This window comes from Drosophila erecta, unplaced genomic scaffold (assembly GCF_003286155.1).
Source record: "Drosophila erecta strain 14021-0224.00,06,07 unplaced genomic scaffold, DereRS2 tig00000055-arrow-pilon, whole genome shotgun sequence".
Taxonomy (NCBI): domain Eukaryota; kingdom Metazoa; phylum Arthropoda; class Insecta; order Diptera; family Drosophilidae; genus Drosophila; species Drosophila erecta.
In genome coordinates, this window is record NW_020825200.1 from 19187449 (window position 1) to 19211577 (window position 24129).

General features: G+C 45.4%; 3 protein-coding genes across 5 annotated transcripts in view; 1 reads left to right on the forward strand and 2 right to left on the reverse strand.

Moving 5' to 3' along the window:
* The window catches only part of LOC6540979 (diacylglycerol kinase 1), a 41197-nt gene extending 20306 nt beyond the window's left edge, over positions 1–20891 (forward strand). The window contains exons 5-21 of one of the 2 annotated variants that reach the window (XM_026979675.1): positions 899–1097; positions 1251–1454; positions 1983–2168; positions 4687–4812; positions 4869–4993; positions 6706–6814; positions 7257–7388; positions 8079–8290; positions 10118–10249; positions 10868–11057; positions 11117–11203; positions 11417–11628; positions 12220–13128; positions 18278–18433; positions 18539–18767; positions 19160–19341; positions 19410–20891. In XM_026979675.1, coding sequence (XP_026835476.1) covers positions 899–1097; positions 1251–1454; positions 1983–2168; positions 4687–4812; positions 4869–4993; positions 6706–6814; positions 7257–7388; positions 8079–8290; positions 10118–10249; positions 10868–11057; positions 11117–11203; positions 11417–11628; positions 12220–13128; positions 18278–18433; positions 18539–18767; positions 19160–19341; positions 19410–19499 — 3480 coding nt within the window. In that variant the 3' untranslated portion in view covers positions 19500–20891. Of the gene's footprint in view, positions 1–898; positions 1098–1250; positions 1455–1982; positions 2169–4686; positions 4813–4868; positions 4994–6705; positions 6815–7256; positions 7389–8078; positions 8291–8799; positions 9024–10117; positions 10250–10867; positions 11058–11116; positions 11204–11416; positions 11629–12219; positions 13129–18277; positions 18434–18538; positions 18768–19159; positions 19342–19409 lie in introns of those variants that run through there. The other variant, XM_026979676.1, reaches the window with a different exon arrangement.
* Positions 20892–21354: 463 nt separating this feature from the next.
* Positions 21355–24099, reverse strand: LOC6541004 (ubiquitin-like-conjugating enzyme ATG10). Its single transcript, XM_001970527.3, has 4 exons — positions 24000–24099; positions 22197–22296; positions 21984–22137; positions 21355–21928 (listed from the first exon to the last, which is right to left on the reverse strand). Exons 2-4 carry the CDS (start codon positions 22290–22292, stop codon positions 21663–21665), a joined length of 516 nt encoding a protein of 171 aa, XP_001970563.1. The 5' UTR covers positions 22293–22296; positions 24000–24099; the 3' UTR covers positions 21355–21662.
* LOC6542592 (tRNA (adenine(37)-N6)-methyltransferase) lies at positions 22334–24050 on the reverse strand. 2 transcript variants are annotated; one of them, XM_001970528.3, is made up of 4 exons: positions 23857–24050; positions 23586–23766; positions 23052–23526; positions 22335–22997 (listed from the first exon to the last, which is right to left on the reverse strand). In XM_001970528.3, exons 1-4 carry the CDS (start codon positions 23916–23918, stop codon positions 22537–22539), a joined length of 1179 nt encoding a protein of 392 aa, XP_001970564.1. In that variant the 5' UTR covers positions 23919–24050; the 3' UTR covers positions 22335–22536. The 2 variants fall into 2 exon arrangements, with proteins under 2 accessions (XP_015014735.1, XP_001970564.1); XM_015159249.2 differs by having other exon boundaries at positions 22334–23526.
* Positions 24100–24129: the final 30 nt, after the last annotated feature.

The following is a 24129-nucleotide window of genomic DNA, read 5'->3' on the forward strand; positions in this document are numbered from 1 at the left end:
GAATTATGTATTCCATACGCGTAAAGCGGGAATTTTAAAGCGGAAATCCCAGCTTGGCGTCGCGCATTTCCTCCACTGACATTTGACCTTCAATTAGGCCGCAATCTCAACAGCTTCCTCGTGCATCAGCACCATCATTTAGTCGGAGATAAATGTACTTTCGCCTCACTTGGCACGCAGAGTCGTCTCCGAATATGTCACAATATGGCGAGTACTTATTAATCATACGCTCCGTTGTCAACGTTAATAAAGTCGATGACGGCGGTCGCTCCTCCCTTCCCTGCCCACTAAACAGGATGAGAAATGCGAGGCCCTCATTGGAGGCAACTGCAAAATGTTTTTCGCCATAATAACGTCATATTATGTTATTATATCCTTCCCCCCGCTCCCTGCCACAACAAACTCGATGCCACTCGGGAAACTTTCCCGGAAAACAGGGCGATGCGAAGGAGCGATGCATCGACGAGTGTTTTGCACACATTTTAACTTGTCACTCGTGAATGGCCTGTGGTAGATTTATTACCCAGTCCTGCAGTAGGAGAAGTGAGCAATTGATTGGTGTCCCCGCAAAACGCTTAAAGGGTTCTGAATATTATGTAGCAAGGGCTTAAACTGCGAGGATTCTTCATCTGAATACTTTTTAAGGGCGAATACTTCTCGTTGCTTTGGGATCCAAGTAGCTATGTTACACATGTGCAGAATATTTGATTGGCTGATAATCAGTGGTTGTTCAGCTTCAGATAAGTAAGAGTCATCAAGAATATTTTCTAATATTTCGCAAGAAATTTTGAGAAAAGTTGTGCGCACCCAGGGAAATTATTAAATACTTTCAAGACAAAGGTCGCCATAAATCATTGACTGGAAGCGCTGTATTTATATGTTCCAACTCTTTCTACAGGACATTGATTTCGACGGGTTCCGGCGCTTCCTGGACGCCTTCCTCGACTGCGAGGCGCCGCTGGACCTGGCCAAACATTTGTTTGTGTCCTTTCTTAAGCCGAATGTCACCCAGGCCCAGCTGCATGGCCGGGCACTTAATCAAATGGCCGCCATCAGCAGCACGGCCGCCTGTGCGCCGGTCACGTCGCACACGAAGGGTAAGAGATCCTCCTGGCCAGTGGCCACCCAGCTGACCATACGGACCATACAGACCATACTGCCCAACCCACCCACTCTCGTGTGCATGTGAATAATCGCTGAACATTTCTTTTGGCCCATCCCGCACCCACATCCCGACTGCCTGTAATTAGGCTCCATACCAAACATCAATAGCATTGCCGAGCTGATGCCGCAGTGCAGCGGAGGCGGAGGCGGCGTCGGCGGCACGGGGGGCGTGGCCGGGGCCGAGGGACACGCACAAGCCCGCAGCAGCTTTGTGGACAAAATCCACGGCATCACGGATAAATTACAGCACTCGCTGGGCGGACATCTATCCCACGATCCCAGCAAGACGGGTGAGTAACAGGGGAATCTGCAAGGGACTACGATTCAGGATGAGTTTACAGAATAGTGTTTTTGAAAGTGTGAACGATCTTGATCCTTAAAGAGGACTTTGGCTTTATGTTACTCACGTTAACGTTGAATTTTGCCGAAAAAACTTGTTTCCAATCGACAACAAATTGATACAATTGATACAAAAGGAATACAGAAGTTGTAAAAATATATAAAACATATTAGCAAGAATAATAAATTAAGCAAATAATTCATTGAATCTGTCATGTTCCGTAGTATTGAGTGCCAGTCGAGGCTTAATAGTATGACAACCAGATTTACATTTTGGGATAACACATAGCAGGCTTAAATCTATTTAAAATTAAAATGCAATCTCACTGCTCTCGATGATTAAAAATAGTGATTTGGTTTCCCTTTTAAAGAATTTATTTGTTAAAGCACCTAGTTAATAAGCTTACATGTATATGTCTGCCCTTGGAAACCTACGTAATTTGTGTGTCTGTTTCAACGGACGACGGTCCACTCAACAGGCAGTGTCCATCCGATGCTCACGGTGACGCCGAGTCCCTTGGCCAGCGGACCCAGCATGTTCCAGGCGAGCAATCCGGCACGTCGCTCCGTGGACTCCAGTCCCTCGCACTCGGCCACCAACCACTCGCAGATGTCCCGCAACTCCTCGAAGAAGAGCAGCAATTCGGTTAATTGCAAAATTGATGGTGAGCATTAATTAGACATCTCCGCCACAGAGTGCGCCCATCCGAATGGGAATTCCGATGTGCATGCGACTTCCAATTAGGACGCTTATTGTGCAATCAGCAAGTAATGTTGAATTGGGACAGGGACAGGGACAGGGAGTGGGCTGGAAACCGCACATCCAGCTGATTGGCCAGCCAGCATACGGAACTGGCGAACAATTCAAATGCAAAAATTACCGGCTATGTGCTCCACTTGTTCGGGGAAACTAACTTTTCTGATTGCTTTGTGAATGGAGAGCAGCTTTTGTGGCAATAGTTTTGCATTCAAAAAGTGGTTAAATGGGCGGATTTTAAATGCAAAGGCTGCAATGTGAAAATTGGGAGAGGGTTTTCATAAGTAAACAAGCGTGTTAATATTTATACTATGCATTTAAATGTATACTATTCAATAGAATACATTTAAATGTATACTTATTAATTTAAAGTATGAAGTCCATTTAAATCGTAGGTAAATGCAGCAGGGTGCGTGCTTTCTTGATGTTCGGATTGATAAAGTAAATGGTAGTACCCTTAAGACAAATGGCGTAGTGGCACAGGATGGCAGACTAAGCCAAAAACCCCGCTTACTTGCCATTTACTTAGTTAACTTCCTCGCGAACTTGCTAATTAGTCGAGCGAGTGGAAAAAGCAAATATCAGCGCGGAAGGAAAACAAGGCAGACATTCGCTAATTCATGAGTTCATAAATTATGCGCCCCGGACCGCCGCGCGAATTGCACTCGCTAGAAAAGACGAAACTTGGCACCGGAAGTAAGCCGCCCCTCCTCCGTTTCCCCCGCGAAAACAAGAAGGACAGCTAAAAAACAAAACAAAAAGCCAAGGGTCTCTTGTCTCAGAGATCGTGTCGTAAATCAACGCCCAATTAGAAACATTTCTGCATTTCACGAAGTCGCAACTCGTAAAATGCGAGGCCTGCGTTAAATTAACATTTATTGCTTACACACACAGACACACAGGACACTCGCACGCACACAGACGAAGCGAGGCGCACTTGCGGCCTGAAAGTATGCAGCACCATTTTTCGTTTTTGCGCCCTCGCCTTGTTTTCCTTTTGCCTTCATTCATTTCGCTTCGTTTGAAATGTGCACGAGAATGATTAATGAACGTAAATTTCGCTTTTTTCCTCGCTTTTTTTCGCCTTTGTCGCTGGCCAGCAGTTTCACGCATTTTGCCAGCAATTGGACGGCATTGTCCTGGAAGTTTAGAGAGTGGGAGTACACAGCGGGAAAACAGGCATGAGTTTCTGTCGGCTATGCTTCGTAATTAAACCGTATTAAACGTGCATAACACTTTGCATTTGACTTCTGAAACTGACAATTATATCAAAGTGATTCCTCTAACACGAATAATTATTAAATGAAATGTATGCATGCGGTTGCCTTTGACCACATTAGTAATGTGGCTCAGTAACATTAAGAATAATTGCCCAACAAATTGAACACGATTGCAGGCGATTTTTTGCTCTGCAGTAATTTACGGAAAAGGCCCAGCCAGGAGTTTCCCATTAGCATTATATATTAGGTACAACCAGGACGAGTGTGTGTGTCTGTCTGTGTGTTCGAGCGCCTTAAGCGCTAATTGGATTAGTTTTGCTTTGCTTTTTGTATTCCAACTGCCTGTGTGTGCGTGAATTAAATTTATTAGTCGGAATGTAGGCCGGCAAATAAGTTGACATTGATCCTGCACACACACTCAGCCTGTTTGCAAAACTTCCTGCACTCCTCGCGGAACCGACAGCCTCATTTAGTTGTTAAGAAGTCGGGCAAATATTGGCATTGTATGCGATGCGTGCATATATCTTTTAATTTATGGCGAACAAACGAACCCACAGTGGGCAAACATAATTAGCTAGAGTACAATCATCTCCATGTCTTTTTCGGGTGTTTGTCTGGCTCAGATGGAAACTCCGCATTAACATATAAATTAGCACATCAACGGCACACATAAATGGCCTGTCAAAGCACCGAGGATGGAAATCATTCATCCTCCTGCGGAAACAAAGAGCCTTTCTTCTTTCTCCTTTGCAAATGCCCAAACAAATTGCCCGCCACTCAGGACGCTTTGATTTCAATGCATTATGTAATTGCGCAGGACTTGACTGCCAGCCATTGGGAAATGCTGCAGGGAGCCAAAAAAGCTGCAGGAAAAGGGGAATATATTTGTAATTATGGAAAAACAACATTAAAGCGTAAAGGGTATCTGGGGCAAAGAACGGGAAAAGTTTCGGGTCGCAGGCTTTAAGCATTAGAGAACGAATCGAGGCAGCAATCTCAAGTTCATTAAGAGCCATAACAAAACGCAGGGTGCTGCCTTTTGGCCCGGTCAAATGCCGGCAATTAACATTAAGCATAATGGCCCCTGACTTCTCGGCTGTCGATGGCATTAAGGATAATGAGGTGCGGCGGCCACTCTGTCACTTTACAAATGCACTGGCACATGCAGTCCTCCAACCCACCACTCATCGCCTTCTTCATTTGCAGCTGACATGAAGCTCCTCGCGCGAAAACTCTCCCATTTCGATCCGCTTACACTCAAGGTCCCGCTGAAGGATGTCGTCTGCTATTTATCACTGCTCGAGGCAGGACGTCCGGAGGACAAGCTGGAGTGTAAGTGTGCGCGGCCTGCTCCTTAACTGGTTATTTATGTATTCATTGCGTTGCAGTCATGTTCCGGCTGTACGACACGGACAGCAACGGAGTCCTGGACACGGCCGAAATGGACGCCATTGTCAACCAGATGATGGCCGTGGCCGAATATCTCGGCTGGGATGTCAGCGAACTGCGTCCGGTGAGTGCCGGCCAAGTCCAACTTACATTAAAAACTCATTACGCGATTGCCACTGCAATCGATGCACGGGAAATCCACTTAGGTCACTCCACTGAAACCAGACAGACCATATCTCCCACACTCTATCAGTCGTCCAACGTCCGGTTGGTGGTCACGAATCCCGAAACCCGTTCGACTACTCATTGACCCAATCCCATCCAATAAAACTTTTTCAATTACTTACCAACAAGAAAGCGGCAAACAAAACACCGCGGAAAAAACACTTGAAATTAATTCTGCCTTTATTGTTTGAGCAACTCAGCGATAGTCCCAGCTTAGCTACACTTGAAGAAATGTGTAAATTCATTTAATTGAATATACAAAGGAATAATACAATTTTCGAAGCAATCGCTGATTTTATCCCATTTCATCCCTAATTAATTAATTACATTATTTGTATAATTAAAGTCTTTCCCACTTGCCCATTTCTCTTACTATTGCAGTGCTTCAAATGCAAATAAATTGTTTATTTACCTAATTACTGAGAAAACAATTTCCTCGTCCCTGGCAGCAAATCAATGCTATCTTACAGTTTCTCTGGCTGCGTGATTTCAAATATTATCAATTAAAAGGTCTCTTTTTCGTTTTGTGTTCCCCGTGTCTCCATTTCAACCGCCAATTGGTGGAGCTACCACATCGCATAGGCAACTTAATAGTTTCAGCAACAGAAAAAGAACAGCCTGAACCTCCCCTCCCTCAGATGCCCGCCACGCTGACAGGCAAAGCAAAAAATACGAGTTCGAGTATGCCCAGCAATGAAAGGAATATAAAAACAAGAAAAAACTGCGACCGCAAATAAAGTCAAAGCGCCACAAAACTCAATTAACAAAATACCCCTGGCTATGGCGGAATGATTCCAGCCGCATTTCCCGCCTGTCCGCCTGTCCGCCGTTCGCTGTCCTCGAAGGACTTCCTTTTCCGCCGCCCGAGATCCGAGGAGCCCGAGTTCCAGTTGCGTTGCCATCACGACTTTATGAGTGCCGCATACTTTAAATTCTAGGCAGACCCAGAAAATATTTTAATCAAAATATTTTTAGCCAAGTTCCGCCAAGAAGCCAAGTTGGGGTCAGCCCTTTGGCCCATTATCCTTTTCGCTCTCCAGTTGCGGCACACAAATAATCAAAGCACTTAATGAGTTGCATAATTCTGGCATTCGTTTCCGGGCGAATATGGAATTCCCGGGAAAAACAAAAGGGAATCGCAAGTTGAATAAATTTGAGAGTGAAATTTTCGCTCCACCCTGAATAATTTATAGAGCTCAGGAACTCGTAGCTCATCGATTTGCTTGGATTTGGAATAACGTGTGCAATAAAAGCCAGAGGGAAGAGAATCACTTGAAGTCTTCAAAGAAGCTAGCTCTTCATCTACCACAAAGTAGTGGAGGAAAAGACATCATATTTATTTAGTTTGAGCTACTTTAAGACCTTAGGACAGACAAGTCAGCGTATGAAGTACGTTGGTACGGACAAAAAAATATTTGTACAATTCTGCAGGAAATGCATTTGCCAAACCAAGTCAGTGTAATAGGTTTACATTCCCCCAACCGAGAGAAGTGCATTTCAAACAGGAAGTTACCTTTCCGTGAAGTTTCATTCCAGCTAAGAATTACCCATTTTTCGGTTTCACTCCACTCACTGCAATCCGCAATCCGCAATCCCTTCTCGTACTCACAGATACTGCAAGAGATGATGGTTGAAATCGACTACGATGCCGATGGAACAGTGTCCTTGGACGAGTGGCAGCGAGGCGGGATGACTACGATTCCACTGCTGGTGCTCCTGGGTGGGTAATTTTCCATTTAGCACGGCAAGAAAATATCACCAACTTTGCTCAAGTCAAGTTTTGTACAAAATGTAGAACAGAAATCAGAAATATGTTTTTGGCAACACCTCAAGGGCTTATGTTTCCGTGTTAAAATTGCTAAGTGGAGAAGTTCTGTAATGCTCTTAGTACCGATACTCCCCAGATGTGGGTGATATTTTCTCGCTGTGTGGCTGCCCCGTTCCCCTGCTAAGTGCGCCTTTGCCGGCTGAATGCCTTGATCTGTGACTGGTTGGCTGCTGCCGTAATAATCAAGTCATTTGCCCAGGTGCCGCGGGGGCGGGGTGCAGCTGCAGGCGCCCCTTGATACGCTTATGCAAAGTGACAACTCTCTCTCTTCCACCTGCCACCTGCCACCTGCACCCTCCACACCTCAATCTCTCCATCTCTCAATCCTCCCCAGGTGTCGACAGCACCACGCTCAAGGAGGATGGCATCCACGTGTGGCGCCTGAAGCACTTCAGCAAGCCGGCGTACTGCAACCTCTGCCTCAACATGTTGGTGGGTCTCGGCAAGAAGGGTCTCTGCTGTGTGCGTGAGTATCTGTGTGAGGGCACACTTCTGTGTGGGGGCCTGAAGACAGGAAATTGTCTATCCCAATGGCCGAAGCTACTTTAAGGCCATTTTACTACCAACAAAATCCCCAAGAGTTACGTTTATCCCATCAATATCAAATATATGTGTATATCATGGAAAGTTGTTTTTAAGATAAGCCGTTTCGCTGAAAAAAGTAACAATGTGGTTTTCGCACTTGTTTTTAGAATGTGTGTCTCATTCAAATATAAAAACTCACTCAAATATAAAAACAAAATTCGTCAGTTTTATTGCTTAAACTTGAAATCAAGCAGATGAACTTTAGTTTTGTTTACAAAATCTTTTATTACTCAAGGCTGATTGTACAGATTTAGTAAGACTGAGTATTTTTATTGTTTAAACTTGAAATCAAGCAGATGAACTTTAGTTTTGTTTACAAAATCTTTTATTACTCAAGGCTGATTGTACAGATTTAGTAAGACTTATGTTATTACTTATTAAAATGTAATTTTCAATGTTTGAGATTCAAGAACATGTTAAATAGTTTTGTCTTACTGCAATTTATATTAAATAAAACTGCAATAATTATAATGGTTTTATAAGCTACATCAACTCAATTAGCTTACACATACCTTGCATTATATAATAAACCTTATTATGTTTGTGAAGCAAAGTAACTTGTATCTTACAGTTTGCAAGTACACGGTTCACGAGCGGTGCGTGCAACATGCCCCCGCGTCGTGCATCACCACCTACGTGAAGTCGAAGAAACCAAAGTGCGGCGGGGACCTTCTGCATCACTGGGTGGAGGGCAACTGCTATGGACGGTGCTCCAAGTGCCGCAAAAGGATAAAGGCCTACCACGGAATCACCGGACTTACCTGCCGCTGGTGTCACATGATGGTGAGTGAATCTTGTATCTTTTACCTAAACCGATATCAGTAATATTATAAACTAAATCGGGAAATGTAGTATTGGTCATACTTCAAATTTGAACTATATTAGAACTAGCCAGACACTAAGTAAACACATTTAAATATTCAGAGGAATTTCTATTTGGTCTTATTAGTTATTATTAATTAGTTATTATTACTTATTATTATGGTAATTCGAGTTACATCGGCTGCCCGATTCGGCTTAGAATGAATTGACAGACAAGTGCCGCATAATCAATCCGTAACAAGCCCAAATCAGATCAGTTCTGGCAGAGATTGCCGGCATTGTTTCGAAACAAAAATTCCAATTACACGTAAAAACAAGGCAGCCTTTGGCCCAGCACTCCCACAGTAGTTTCGTTGGAGCTGTGATTCGCAGCAGGCAGGAACACCCACACTTGCAGTAGCGCAATCCCCCGGAATCCCCGGAATCGCGCACCCAACCGGGACTCGGATCCATCCCGATCCTGTCCCGGCCACACATGAGACAGCAACTTCGTTATGGCTGGCAAATTGTCACGTTCCGAACAAATTGCGCTACTGCTGCCGCCGTTGCATGCCACCAACTTTTGTGTCCTGTGTCTTTGACAAGTGCAGCCGAGATAATGCCGAATTCCTTTTCGCCAGAGGGTCGTCGCCGGGATCGAAGGTCGGGAAACTTGGTCCTTCTAGCCGGATGCTGCTGCATCGGCAAATACTTTGTAAGCCAAACGTAGCCGACGCTTTTGACAGTCAATAACTTCGCATTTTGAGTGGATGTGTCTGTGTGGGCTTCTAGTTCTGCCCACATAAAAGGGGAATGTGGTTGTCAGCCCTCCACCGGCATGAAATTCCTCGTCACAGATACACTCTACCTAATGCCGCTTAAAGTAAGCACAATAACGTTAAGGTTTTTACCTAAGATGAATTTAAAGTGCACATAACGCTTTTAGATTTATAGCACTTTAACGTGCACCGCATAAATACTTTAGTCAGCTTTTCATAGCTTTTGCTAAGCATTTTCAATTTTAAATTCCCTTTTTAAATATAAACTAAATTTAGTTAAAAATCCAAATAAATACAACACAACTACTATTTTCAGACTTTGCATTTTAGTCAGAAATTAGCAACGCATGTGTATGAAACTCCCAAATATCTGTATATTTCAAGTTTATCAAATCGGACGCTGCTCATAAAGCTGCTCAGAAAAATAGTTGAAAATAATAGTAGAGTTACTGCAAGGCTACATAAGTTCAGCTTGCATTTCTTCATGGTTAATTCTAAAAAAGTAGGAAATGCTTACAAAAATTAAAAAAAAACGGTGTTGAGCATAGACGGACACTGCTGCAATTAAAAATGCTATATACATTTTAAGATTCGCTTAACTAGAAACAAAAACTTTTAAGCCTGGTCATCAGTGCTTGACCAACTCCAAATCAATTTTAGAGGCCGCAGCTGTGAAAAGTAATGCGAAAAAAGGAAGCCGCGTGGCCATTAGCAAAAGAGGCAAGACTGCGTTTCAGCCAAATTGGTATTTAAATGAAAATCCGCGCCAAAATCTCATTTAGGCCAAAATTAACCATTTTTTCTGCACCACGGGTCGGGTAGTCGGCGCTAACAAACTTTTAATCGGATTCATTAAGGCAAAATGAACGCTTGAGAGTCGGCTTCCTCTCCTTTTCCACCATTTCCGCCATAAGTGGCCTTTGGCCGGCAATGAAGTGGAAATTTAATTTAACAGCGTAGATTTTCTACGAGACCGCGATATCTGGCCATATACTCTGACTAATTTGATTCGTCCCCATCCCATCGATAGCTCCACAACCGCTGCGCCTCTTCGGTGAAGAAGGAGTGCACCTTGGGTGAATACGCCGAGCTGATTGTCCCGCCCACAGCCATCTGCCCAGCGGTTCTGGACCGCCAGCGATCCGTGAACCAGGCCCACAAGGTGAGGTTGCATGTGTTTTCCTATTACCTCCGTAAAGCTGCTTGCTCACTTTAATTATTCGAAAACATATCAAATAAGCGTGACTCTTTAAGGTATATTAGATTGCACATTCTTGTATTATTGTTTTTGCCACAAAGCAAACTCATCTTCAGTGTTAAAAGTTAATACGCCAGAAATGCATTCCTATGCAATTGAAATTCAAGACTTGGTCGAAATAATTCGTTGTGTCTGTCTTACTCAATAACAATACTTCATTTGACACTTGATAAACTTGTTAACTTGCTTGTCTAATAAATTATAATTGAATTCAAATTGCAATACAAGATTTTGTCGAAATAATTCGTTGCGCCTGTCTTACTTAATAACAATACTTAACTTGCTTATCTAATAAACTAAATAAACTGAAAAGAGATGCTATTGATCTTTCGAATCATTTTCCACAAGACATTTGCACACCATCCTGCCGCAGACAGAATCACCCTGAGAACCTAACTAACCCCTTTCGAAATTGAACTTCCGCCTTCAAAATTTTGAAAACCTAACGCCAAACATAACAATTGGAACTGCTGCTCCGTGCCTACCACCCATTCCCATGACATTCGCTGAAATCGTAACCAGAAATCCCAAATGCATCACCACCAGGCCACCCACTTCCAAATCACGCCGCCGGACGAGCTGAGCTGCCCGCTGCTGGTGTTCGTCAATCCGAAGAGCGGCGGTCGCCAGGGGGATCGCATCCTGCGGAAGTTCCAGTACATGCTCAATCCGCGCCAGGTGTACGACCTGTCCAAGGGCGGGCCCAAGGAGGGTGTGTGTGTGAGTGATGGCCGTTCAAGCACGGTGATTGATTTCCGCTCTCGTTGCCAGGACTCACGCTCTTCAAGGACCTGCCCCGCTTCAGGGTCATTTGCTGTGGCGGCGATGGCACCGTCGGCTGGGTTCTGGAGGCCATGGGTAAGCTAAGAATACCGACCTGGTTTAATAATACAAGTCCTTAGGATTGCTCACATCATTTGCAGTTTTCAAGAATCCCTATAGATTGGCTCACTGGGTAAAATTTGAGATATTAAAGAACTCTGAATGATAAATAGATAACTTGCTGTTGGCCCTAAAAATAAATAATCAAAATATACAACTATAAGTAACGTGTCCCTGGCTTTCCTGCAGATTCCATCGAGCTGGCCAGCCAGCCGGCCATTGGAGTGATTCCCCTGGGAACGGGCAACGACCTGGCCCGCTGCCTCCGCTGGGGCGGCGGCTATGAGGGCGAGAACATCCCGAAACTGATGGACAAGTTCCGAAGAGCCTCCACCGTGATGCTGGACCGCTGGAGCATCGAGGTGACCAACACCCCGCACAGCGAAGAGTTGCGGCCCAAGGTGAGTCGCAATACAAGCCCAGTTGAACTAAATATTCGTGAAACAGGAAAGCAATATTTGGCATTCTTCACGATAAGATATATATCATTTGAAAACTATAAATCCATATGTAAATCCATCATATAAATCAAAATATGCCTGAAAGGCTTTCAACGATAAGACCCACTCCCGAGTCTCAGATTGGAGTTAATGGAGTGACATTTTAGGATACGAAAACCCATTAATGCGCAACATTTAGGGCCGTACTGTTTTATTTATTGCTTTTTTAGTCCAGTGCTGGGTATCTTTCCTAACGTAGTTCGTATCGAATCGAATCGTCCATAACCCGCCCAAATTAGGCGTTTGTGGGCGTGACCTGCCCTTGCCAGCTGGAAAATCCAATTATTGGCCACAAAGCGCTTACCACGCACTGCCATACCCATCCTCGTCCTGAGCACCATCCTTACTCTGCCTCTGGGGAGGAAAACGATTACACAAACTAATTTTAGTGGCTGGAAGGCGTGATGCTGACGCTGCCAACCGGCAACTCGAAAAACTCCAATCCCAACTGGCAATTGCTAAGCCAAGTTTTCCCTTCTTTTTCCGCCGCAGGTGACGCTGCACTCGAACATGCAGAAGGTGATTGAGCTGTCGCAAAGTGTTGTGGTCGACAAATCGCTGATGGAGCGCTTCGAGGAAATCCAGCGGCAGAGCAAGCAGGTGGCCACGACCATGGGCACAGCGGCCTCCAGCACATCGATTATGATGGCCAGCAAAACGGAAACGGAAATGGAAACAATGGCCACCATGGAGTTCGGCAGCAGCACGACCACAGCCAACAGGACGACCACGACCACGACCAAGAGCATTTCGATGTCCACGTTCGAGACGCAGTGCCTGCAACAGACCCTGCGGAGAGCGATGAGCAGCAGCAGCAGCAACACGAGCTGCGGTAGTCCTTGCAACGGCAACCAGGATGTTGAAGCGGAAGTAGATCCCCATTCCGTTGGCGTGGCCGAAGTCCGGGAAAAGTGCTTGCCCAGGAGGTCGGGTGAAACGGAAAAGCAATCACTTGAGACGCTGCTGCTGCAGCACAAAAAGCAGATGCAACAGCAGGAGCTGCAGCAAGGAGCCTCTTCGCTGGCTGCCGAGGAAGCTGCAACAGCAACGCCATTCGGGAATAATCAAAGCGATAATAATAGCCAGTGCAATAAGCAAAACAACATCCTTAAGCAGCAAATTACATTGTCATTGGACTTGTCCGACCATGAAGACGAGCCCAAGGAAGGCGATGGCGATGGCGGGGGCGATGGCGCGAGGAGCAACGGCAACAGCATTCCGGCAACACCAGTCACACCAATCACACCCACCACTCCGAATGCCACGTCAAGTGTGCCGCCGCAGCAGCAGCAGCAACAGCATCTCCAGTTCGAGCAGCAACAGAAGCCCATCAAAGTGCAATCCGACAAGGACTGCACGGTGCCCTACAACATAATCAACAATTATTTCTCCGTCGGCGTGGTGAGTAATCTTCTATGCGTGCACAGGAAAGAATTTATTTCACTTCCATATCGACAATTTGAATTGCTGTGGCATCTTTTACAAAAACCGTATATGAAAAGAATGTTACAACCTCGAATTTGATAATTCTTCATCACATCGCAGTGACCATTTGTTTTACCAGGGCGTTTTGAGTATAGATGCCATTCTTTTTAAGCTTCAGTGACAATAAAAGTGGGCGTTGCAAATAGAATTATTAAATATAGATAATCAAAATATTCATAAAATGTATAGCAAATTTCTGTAGTTGATATTTATTTGCTGAACTACCTAAAGTGAATGTCATATAATCCCTGGAAAGCATTCCTTGCCCTGCTGTTCCTTGGACTGTGACTCCTTAGTTGCATCCACTAATGCCAGCCACTCCGGATCCAGATTCACTCCGTCACATGTCAGATGCTAAGCCGGCGGTTGTCATGCCATTTCCATTCGAACTCGCTCCGCTGCTCGTGTTGCCCATCCACATCCATGTCCATGTCCATGTCCGTGTCATCAGCAGTGGCCACATCCGCCGTAACAAGAGCAGCTATGCAGCAATTTTCATAATTACTGAGGACGAGCTGTCGTGGCTGTTGACATGGGATTTGCAGTTGACAAGCTCGCTAGCCAGGCTTAATTTGATTATCCGAGGAAATCGCATCACAAGTCTTTAGCCTTTGTCTCGAACTGATTGCCGGAAAATTCGGCTTGTGTAGGTGTGCAGCAATCAAAACAGAATTCTTAATTGGAAATTTGCAAAACTTAGTCTAGTGACTTAGGGTCTTTACTCTGTATTACAGTCTTGTTATTTATTTAGCTTCGATAAAAGAGGTTGACTGCAATTTATGAATTATCTCGTTCAGCTAAATTATATAGTTTTGATTGGGTTGTCAGCAGTCATTGTTTGTACATTATAAGGAAACTGCTACATTCGTTACATTCAGTAAAAGCAAGATACACAGACACTGTGCAACCTTGATCACCCAATGGACCCTAAAGACCAATAATATGAATGGCAAAAGTCCCGGCGATGGTTGAGTGAAGCGACTCGGCGTGGCTGTTCAATAATTCATTTATGCAGCGGCACAGCGCCCAAAAATCAGCCCTCAAAGCGCGCAAATGAATATCCTTTGGGGCAGGCAATGGTTTTTCAGATGCAAATTCGCGAGCAACGCAGTTCAGCTGGATGCATTCATAACCGCGGAGCGCGCTGAGCTCAAACAAAGACGCTTCAATAAAGAGCGGAGCTGGCTCCGTATCCCCTGGAACCATGAATCGTGCCGGCCGATTAGTCAAAGACTGTGGCGCGTTGCAACACCTTTTGCATGCAAAGTGGCTGATTTTCGCAAAAGTCGAATGCCACACGCCCGTGGCTCAGGTGCAGATACAATTGCTGATACAGATACACATACAGATACCGGCGCAGCTGTAGGATAGCAGACACAGATGCACATACTTTCGCATCTTAAGCTGGGGGATCGGGGCATGCAAACGAGGTGGCACACAATCATCAGCTGCGCATTTGCATCATTGATGCTGCAACGCTTTCGATTGGCAGGTGCAATTTGCACTGTTTGCTTGCACTTTTGCCAGCTGTCGAGACCAAACGGCCCCGAAAGGTAGGCAACACTCTTCTGCAATTCAAATTCACTTAACTCGAGAGTCCAGCCCAGCCAGCCGGAATTGCCGAAAAACTGCAAATAGCCAGAAACGTTTAGATTAATGGGTGCCCAGGCTGTGGGCAGACCGAAACTTGTGTCATTATAATTTCCAGCAAGTGTTAAATTAGTAGCAGCTCAAGGCGACGCCAAGGACCGCAAGTCAGGAAAAGAAACAGATTGCGCCCCAGGGACCAACATGTACATATAGAATGCCCACACACTCGCTGGCAATAAATAGGCGGATGGATAAAACTTTGCCCAGCTTCGTAGGGCCTTTTGAATAATTTAGTATGATGTGAGATACGAAAACGGCCCAGGAACAGGCAGACCAACATCAAAATCACAGATACTCGCACTTTCAGCGGCTTGCGCTCTGCTTATCAGGCCGGGATTTAGTAGAGCCATAAACTAAAGTTAAGTGACAACTTTACAGCTCGGCCTGGCCGCAGAAATGAAGCGAAATGTGGCCAAATGAAACAGGAAGTCGTACAAATCAGCCCGGCAATGTCCTGCCCCCGTTTCCGTTAAAAAGCAAGGAATGAAAGGATATGTGGGGCCAAGCTCTTAAAAGTGCACTTTCTTCTCCAATGTATTATCTTGAGAAGTTACATTAGATACCTAATACTAAATGGGAACCTGATTTCTTCATAAAATGAATTTAAACTTTGTGAATTCGCATCCGTACACTCAACTTCGCAGGCCCCATTTTAACATTGACCATTAAGAAGTGAAATCAACTCCTAATGCGTTTTTGATTGATGGAAATCATATCAAATACCTAAGCGATCTGCACTACACACGAGGTTTGTTGCTGAGAAAAGCACTGAGCTCTAATCGCTTTGGGTTCGCGTTTGTTGTGCTGTGCACAAGCAGGATATGTGGAGGATGTGGAGGTGTGGGTCCTGCGAAGGTCACACCATTTGTCAAGTGGCGGCTAAAGCCGAAATCCTTTTTGTACAAACATTTTGCGCTCCCCAGCGCCACAGAGTTCAGCCTAATGCTCCTGCCACAGAGCCCCGGCAATTGCACACCAGATCCCACAAAATCCGCACCAGAGCCAAAATAAAAATGTGCGCCCATGTGGGCTGGATCCTTTGGATTCGCCGCCATGTTTGGGTGTGGATTTGGGCTTGGGTTTCCCCGTATTTCTGTGTTTCTGTGTGCGTGTGGCGTGTTAGTTTATTTATGACTTGATGTGCGTCTGTTTAAACAGTAGGCGTCTACAGGCGAAGTAATGGCGATGATGTTATTGCCGTATCTGCTCCTGCTCCTGCTCCTTCTCCAGCTGCCGGGATTTCACTTGTCGGACACATTTCACACGGAGAGCTCTTTGTCCTGGGCCCATCACGAAATCCATTTAACACTCATGTACATGAACATGTGTCTGGTCTGCCAGGGAGCGCTTCGGTTCAAGTGGCCCAGCTCCTTGGGCACCAGCGAGCATCCTTGGGGAGACGGGAGCAGCAGGAGCACTCTGCTCGGGTAATACAGCATGAAAAGTATTTCACACTGACGCCTGGGTTTAACGTCAAACAATTGACGTTGAGCGCCAACTTGTGCGACGATAATAAAAGTGCGAGTTCCAGGCAGATTTGGGAGTTCAGCCCAGCATTTAGCCGGCGAATCTGTCTTTTCGGATAACTCTGTGCGAATGGTAAAAGCAATATAGCTATAGGGCTACATTAACTATTGACAATCATTTGTTGGTGCTACACAATAATTCCACATTTATTTACATTTCAATTGCTAGGCTTCGTTAACTGAACTGGCGAGTTATCTGTCACTTTTCATTTGGAGATAACAATTAGCAATTCCTGGACAGGGCTTAAGTGAAACTTTAACAATTACTATCAAAATATTTTAAATATTGTATAAGCTAGATTCTCGATCTAGCTTTTTGTTGGCGTGCTCTTGTGTGGAAAAGTGGGTTTTCTTGTGGCAGAGTCGTCAGCACTGCTCGAGAACAGGGACTACTGCCAACTGAAGGCTGATATGGAGTTAATGTGCAATTGTCTGAGCTTCGACTTGACTTTGGCTCAAGTTTTATGTGCCATTTAAGGAAGGGCTTTTGTACCTGGGTTGCGCATACGCCCCGTTGCCTTGAATGGGATTTCGACTTATCTATAACTGCTCGCCTTTCGCCTGCCAGCTGGGGTACACAAATTGTTTCATTTACCTCACACCTCCAAGTCCTTTTGGGCAACGTGCCGCCTTCCATGGCTGAAATGTCGTGAAATGTCGGGCACCATCGGCTAACTTTCCCCAATGCAAACAAGCTGTCAGCCCGTGCGGTCTCCCCACCTCCTCCGACAAGGAGTAATGGGTATGGTGCGGTCGAGGCATGCTAATAAGCTGGGCTGTCACTAAATTAGTTTACCGCACAGGCCGTGCATAAAGTGACATCGGAGCTGGGGAGTGGGAGCACGCGGAAGCGGGATGCGGCTGTAGCTAATTAAAAAGTTTTTCGTTGATTTTTCGATTTTAAGCTCTGGCAGGCGCTCGCTCATGTTGACAATTCAATTTGACGTCGAGCGGTAATAAATCTTATTTGCTGTGCAACCAGCAGGCCGTAATTGAAAGTCCTGCCGCCACCACGTGCCCCCAATCCGGCGGACAAAGGGACCGGAGACGCGCGTGCCTGTGTGTATTTGCCGAGCGACATGCATAACAAATGCGTTGGCAGCCAGTGCAACGTGTCGTATGAGCAACGCCGGGCCGCAGGCTGCCACGCAACCGAGTACCAGCTTAAGAAATTAAAATGCAACCGTCCTCCCGATAAGGGACTCCCGCCATCCGTCTCCCGTCCGTCTCCGTGAAATGGAGTGCCTGCGGCTCCGAAAGGCAAGCACTTCTGCACGGGAAGGAAGCATCCGGCACGTGAGCTCATCCAAATGGTGTATGAGAAAAGCTGGCTAATGCTGAGTGACATTTGTGGTGAACAACTTGGTTTTCAGCTTCTCCCAAATCAGCGCAAATTAAACATTTGGCTGCATGGCATTGGTTTCACAAGCTGAATATTAGGCATTCCATATAGTTTACAAATTCACATACAAATTCAAGCGAAATTAAATGCAGTCGTAAGCCTTTAGGATGCTTGATAAACTCTTGAAATTCCACAACGTTTTCGAGTACTGCAAACACCTGAGATGAATAGCTCTATTCCCACCCGCCGATTGCTAATATAATTTAGGTGTCGTATCTAAGGCTCCGCCACAAGATTAATTAGCATTGCTGTGGTCGGGCCAATCCGAACAAATCCAATCCAATTGCATTGCCATGGCAGCCATGGTAGGAGTGTCAATCTAATTGAGATTTCTGGGAAAGTCTGAATGGCAAATAGCAATCGCGGTCGAGCACAGTCCGAACGTGACCCTGAATGGCACACTTCCCAGCTGACCTTTTAACTGGCCCGCTCCCAGCTCATCCCACACCGCACTGATTCTGCTTATTCTATTGATTCTGTTCACCAGGACGCCGCCATCTGCGTCAAGTTCCACCTGGAGCGGGAGAAGAACCCGCACAAATTCAACAGCCGCATGAAAAACAAGCTGTGGTACTTCGAGTATGCAACATCCGAGACGTTTGCGGCATCCTGCAAGAATCTACACGAGAGCATCGAGATTGTGGTAAGTGGATGGGTGAGATTGGAGAGGTCACCCGTCGTGCGTGATTCATTAACGGATGCTGGACCGAGAGCTGCGCAGCGTGTAACCTTCGCTCCATATTTGCAGTGCGATGGCGTGGCCCTGGACTTGGCCAACGGACCCCACCTGCAGGGAGTGGCGCTTCTCAACATCCCGTACACACACGGCGGCTCCAATCTTTGGGGCGAGCACCTGTCCCAGAAGCGGATCCGCAAGAGCGCTGGGCCCTTCGGCAAGAGCAAGAAGCTCCGGGCGGGCGACAAAGAGTTCTCCGCCACCAGCTTCAACTCCGTGGACCTCTCGGTGGCCATTCAGGGTGAGTTACCTATGTGGAGCCTTAACCTCCCTGAAGTATAATAGTTTTGCCAATTTGGATTTAAACGTTCATTACTTGTATGAAACTGTTTAATCAAAACCTGTTTACACAAAAATAGAATTTATAAATATGATATGGCTCAGGATATGAAAATCCAGCACTTACGACTATGTATTCAAACAAGAGCACTAATGAGTGGAAGTACACGTCAAATTCAATTGGTTTTTAAGAGCAGTACTGTTTATTCATAGAAAAACTTCTTTTGAATACGATATTTATTGCTTAAGCTGATTTTTATTTTCAATATTTAGTAGAAAAACTAAAGACGTCGTTCATTACATACAAACCAAGAATAAAACCAACACTAATTAGCTGCCACACATCCTTTTTAGACTTTGGAGATCGGCTAATCGAGGTGATTGGGCTGGAGAACTGCCTGCACATGGGCCAGGTGAGGACTGGACTCCGCGCCTCGGGACGCCGCCTGGCCCAGTGCAGCGAGGTGATCATCAAGACGAAGAAAACATTTCCCATGCAGATAGATGGCGAGCCCTGGATGCAGATGCCCTGCACGGTGAGTACCCAGCAAATAATGTTGGTGCTCAAACAGTTTCATCTTTACGTTGGATTTTCCTGCTGCAGATCAAGGTCACCCACAAGAACCAGGTGCCCATGCTGATGGCACCGCGATCGGAGAAGGGACGCGGGTTCTTCAACTTGCTGTGCAGCTGATTCAGGCGCAGCGCATCGAGCGACTTCATGGGTCGGACCGCCCAGGAGTCGGCCGATGAGCTGGATGATGACTTTCGGATCGTGACTAGAAGCACCACCGTCCATAACATAGCCTAGCGTCAATAGCTTTAGCCCCAGTCCACCCGCGATCGCATCGAATTGGTTTACCCTAGGTTAAGGCTTCCCTTATGATGTGGTTAGATGCGCTATATGTATTATTGTATGCATGTATGTCGAGTGAGTTACAGAGCTTTATATTTAGTGTTAGACTAGCCAAATATACATACAACCGAGTCAAGTCCATTCCAATGGGATCCGAGTGCGGTGGCTGTATATAGCAATACTGCTACGGCTTTAGGCCACAGGATATTTTAAGAACACTTTAAAAACGATAACATAGCGAAAATTGTCCAAAGATGCAACTGAAATGAGACCAACCAAGCAACCAGAACAACAAACCAAACAAACAGCATAGCAATGCGAATTTTATGCCTTAGGCTAAGTAATTTATTCCGTCATCACCAGTGGTGAGTGTTGCTGGGATCGACGAGATATATGTATACCGACGTAAAACTAAGCACATATCATTGATTTTCGACTCGAGATAATGCATTTGAGCAGCACTCGCCACTGACCTACGAACTTTACTTTTTTTTGGTAATTTGGTAATTTATATTGTATATAGCGAAACAAATGTAACTTGACATGCAAATGTCAACTAAATGGTGCAGCTTTAAACGAAATTTTATATATGAATACATATATTGTGATGACACGAATCGGATGTTGAACAATACTACAAACATGTATATTTCATATAGTCGTATATCTATTATTAGTGCTACTAAGGTCCTAACAAATACAATACTCATAGAAGAATACCCAAAGCCTTTTCACCATCCAAAAATCAAGCACTTCTGGAGGGCCAACATTACCCTCCAAAGTACATTTTAGATCGAAAAGCCACATTCCAAGCATTTTCGACACCACATGCAAATCTGGTAAAGGGAAATCATCAAAAAATCTCGATTGTTAAATGTAGTATCCCTAGAAAGTGTTTAGCTAGTAGTTATTTAATAACACAAAACCAAAGAGCACTATTTTTGAACTATTAGGTAATATGAGCGACACTTCTGTGGAAGAAACCTCAGATGGAATGTTAATTGGATATACTCGCAATATAATATGTGTCCTTTGAATCGTTACTCCCCTTAGATGTTCGGAAAATTAACGCTAATTTAAAAGCCTAACCACAGTTTTTACAATTCAAACCTAATGTTATGGAGCGCGTCAAGTTGTCCTAGTTATTTTCCGAATCCAAATTGAGTTCTCCTTCTACGTGCCATCCTAACCCTTGGACTTCCTCAGCAGGATATCCCAACTGCACACCATTAATCTTTAATGTACGTGAACCAGTGTACTGTCGAACTACTATTGCAAACCAACGTAATATACATGAAAGTCGATTTAATTTTGCAAATAAACATTTTCAATGCGATTCCCCGCGCCCACTAGTCCTTGGTTTCGCCAGGAACACGGGGATTTGGTGCCAGCGCCGGGACGCCGCTAATGCCACACAGTAGCCAGTTAACATTAATTATAAATGAACCACTTAATATTAGTAAAATACAAAGCGAAGCGGCTCAACCAAGGCCACGCTTGTGTACAGTACAATTAGATCTAAGCGTATACCTGTCTAAAATTAAAAGTAGCTTCTAGTTGATATTACCAGAGAAATGAACGAAGGTAGCAAGTGCAACTTGAAAACTATACTCTACGTTAAGAGATTATATATAATGCCTAAGTAGATGAATGTATCCCCTAAGCGGAGTAATAATATGTGTACAAAGCTGGGTTCTTTTCGTAGGCGCAGTAGTTTTTAATTTTCAACTTGAATTATCCACTGATGTGCTGCTTTAGGTGTCACACGCTATAACCCTATGCCCCTCAGCAGTTCGCCATGAGCACTGTGCCATTTGGATATTCACTTGTGCCAATCACTGGGGGCGATGGGGTCCCATAATGTTCTCAAGTTAAGGTGTAAAAGGTGTAACCACTTTAAAATAGGGAATGCAATGTAAAACTGTAAAGTGCATAGGCCATATTATCCATACATGTATACTCCTATAACCAGTGTTTAAAACAACCACCAATAAATTCAAATTACGTATACTCTTGGCTTAAGCCGTAGGCATTTTGCAGGTGCAACTGCACATGGGGTCCGTAAAGGCTGATGAAGGAAAGCACCTGGTTGCAGCTGGGCTTTCCGAACTGCTTTAGCACTTCGGCGGTGCGGCATGGATGCAGTGCCATGTAAGGTCTGAAGAGCACGGGATGATCCATCTGGGTGAGTATCTGGTGGAGATCGCTGGCCTTTGATTCGGGCATGAACATTTTCCAAGTGGCCTCGACATCCAGAAGGCTTCCATCTAAGAAAAGAGGGTTTATTTCCACATCTAGTACGATTTTTTGATATATAAGTACCTGATCTGTGTGCCTGGAAAAACAACATTGGTACTTGATAGGAAACACTGAAGACCACATGATACTCTACACTAACCAAGTCTCCTGCGTTCTTGCCACATTGACCTTTAATCTTTTGACTACATTTGAGGTAGGTGTTTGGTTCATTCGAGTCCTTAATTGTGTAGAAAAGGTATTAATTAGCTCGAATTATAAAATCCGCACGGCGTGTACCTTTTGCTCCAACACCCAATTATCACCCAACTTCTGGGAAATTTCAAGGAACTGCTTGGCCTGTGTCAAGAAATCTTTCCAGCTTAAGTCGCCCATTATTCTGAAAATAAAGTGTATAAATATGCATAAATATAAAATCTTTAAATAATACCCACGTTTAAGGATACTTGAAAGAAAACTATTTATTTGCGTGGGAAACAAGCCTCATACACATATATTTAAGAATGTCCTGTATTCTAGAGCAAAATTGAAACGCCAAAGGTTAAAGCTCCTCAACACAATATACTTAAGCTTAACACAAATCGTTATTTAACGAATATCAATTGCAATAATCCATAAGTTAGGCGCTGCGCAAGTCGCCGTCCTGGGCGGTAACCTGGACATTCTCGTTACGCCGAACCTGAACCACAGTCACCGTGCCGGCCTTGTCATCGAACTTGCACGTCACCGTGACCTCCCGCAGCTGGAAGGTAAATATTTGCGAGCCGTATTTTGTGCGCAAGTAAACGGAGCGCGGATCCGCCTCCAGAATGTCCACGATGCACTGCTTCTTCACCTGCAGCTCTTTTAGCTGCGCCTCGGCATGCTCGTTAAAGGTCACGCTAAGCCTATTGCTCGCCACTACCCAGTTGGGCACTCGTACAGCGCTTGGTGGTGGCAGAATGGCATCAGCTCCAATGCCCGAGCTCCCGCTGTAACCAGCTGCTCCGTACAGCTCCAGGTCCGATTCCTCTCCGTCAGGCTCCTGTCTGGAGTCGTAGAAGTCCAGGCTGGTCTCATGTGGACCAACCGAGGTTCTTCCTGTCCGGGACAAGAACTTATGTTGCATTTCTGCTTGATGTTCGACCAACGTACCTGAGTCTACGCTCAAGGATGGTGCATCGTAATGTGGAATGTAGGGCTTAATGTCCAACACGGGTGTGCCGTCTACCATGTCCGTACCAAAGAAACTGATGGTGGCGTTTTCGATCTTCTCAATCTCCACCAATGATAGTCCAATTGGACAAGGGCGATGCGGAGATCGTGTAGAAAACACACCCACCCGCTCGCCCCCGAGACGGGGTGGTGCCACCTTAGCCTTGGGGTGGGCATTGTTGCGGTGGAAATGGTAGATGACCCACAGATGTGAGAAGTCGGCCAGTCCCTCCAAGGAGTGCTCCGGATTGGTGAACACACCGTCGTTCAATTGGATGATACCACGCAGGCGACTGCCCACAATTGACTGCCTGGGCACAGCCCGCTTCTCTGGGAAGGCTGTCCGGATAACTCCAATGGGCCGAAAGTGGGCGTAGTCCTCTCCAAAGCGGTTTCCTCCATTGGTATGGTTGCTCTAAGGATTGGTTGCGAGGTTTGTATGTATCTTTCAGTGTGTGGGAGGGTCAAACGCACCTGACCTTGACCCGTCTGCTGGTCTTGCGTCTGCTGCTGGTGCTCCTGCTTCTCGCCGGCGACCTTGTCCTTGGCGCTCTTGTTGTTACTCGCACACCCCTCGCAGCGGAAGTCCTGCAGCAGGCGGGTTATCGTCTCAATGTCCTTGCGCTGCACATGCTGCAGGTTGCGCACTTGCTGCCTGCATCATGGTCAAGGCAAAATCGGTGTGAACTTGAACTATAGCAGTAGCAAAAGGACACTCATGGCGATTTGCCTGTCTCAAACGAACCTGAGATTGTTGATCTCGTTCCGCGCAATAGTCAACTGACTCTTCAGATCATCCTCGTGCATTTTCGCTGCCGGCAACGCGCACTTGGCTTCCCAAATAATCCGCAATTTCAGCGTTCTCCGCTGTTATTGACCAATATTTACCTCAATTCTCAATCGTTACATCCAGCTAGAGTTGGCCATCACTTACGCACGACACCGCGACGTTATCGATTGTCGATAGGTTTAACTGTGCGTACTATCGGCCAACTGCTTTATTTCCAGATAGATCTGG

Bases quoted from the DNA above. Each gene is read 5' to 3' on its own strand.
- LOC6542592 (XM_015159249.2), bottom strand. From the start codon at position 23,918: ATGCACGAGGATGATCTGAAGAGTCAGTTGACTATTGCGCGGAACGAG. The intron at 23,767-23,856 runs GTTCGTTTGAGA...ACCATGATGCAG, and splicing joins AACGAGATCAACAATCTCAG to GCAGCAAGTGCGCAACCTGC. The intron at 23,527-23,585 runs GTGCGTTTGACC...ACCAATCCTTAG, and splicing joins AGCAGACGGGTCAAGGTCAG to AGCAACCATACCAATGGAGG.
- LOC6541004 (XM_001970527.3), bottom strand. From the start codon at position 22,292: ATGGGCGACTTAAGCTGGAAAGATTTCTTGACACAGGCCAAGCAGTTC. The intron at 22,138-22,196 runs GTACACGCCGTG...TACACAATTAAG, and splicing joins ATTGGGTGTTGGAGCAAAAG to GACTCGAATGAACCAAACAC. The intron at 21,929-21,983 runs GTACTTATATAT...CTCTTTTCTTAG, and splicing joins TTTCCAGGCACACAGATCAG to ATGGAAGCCTTCTGGATGTC.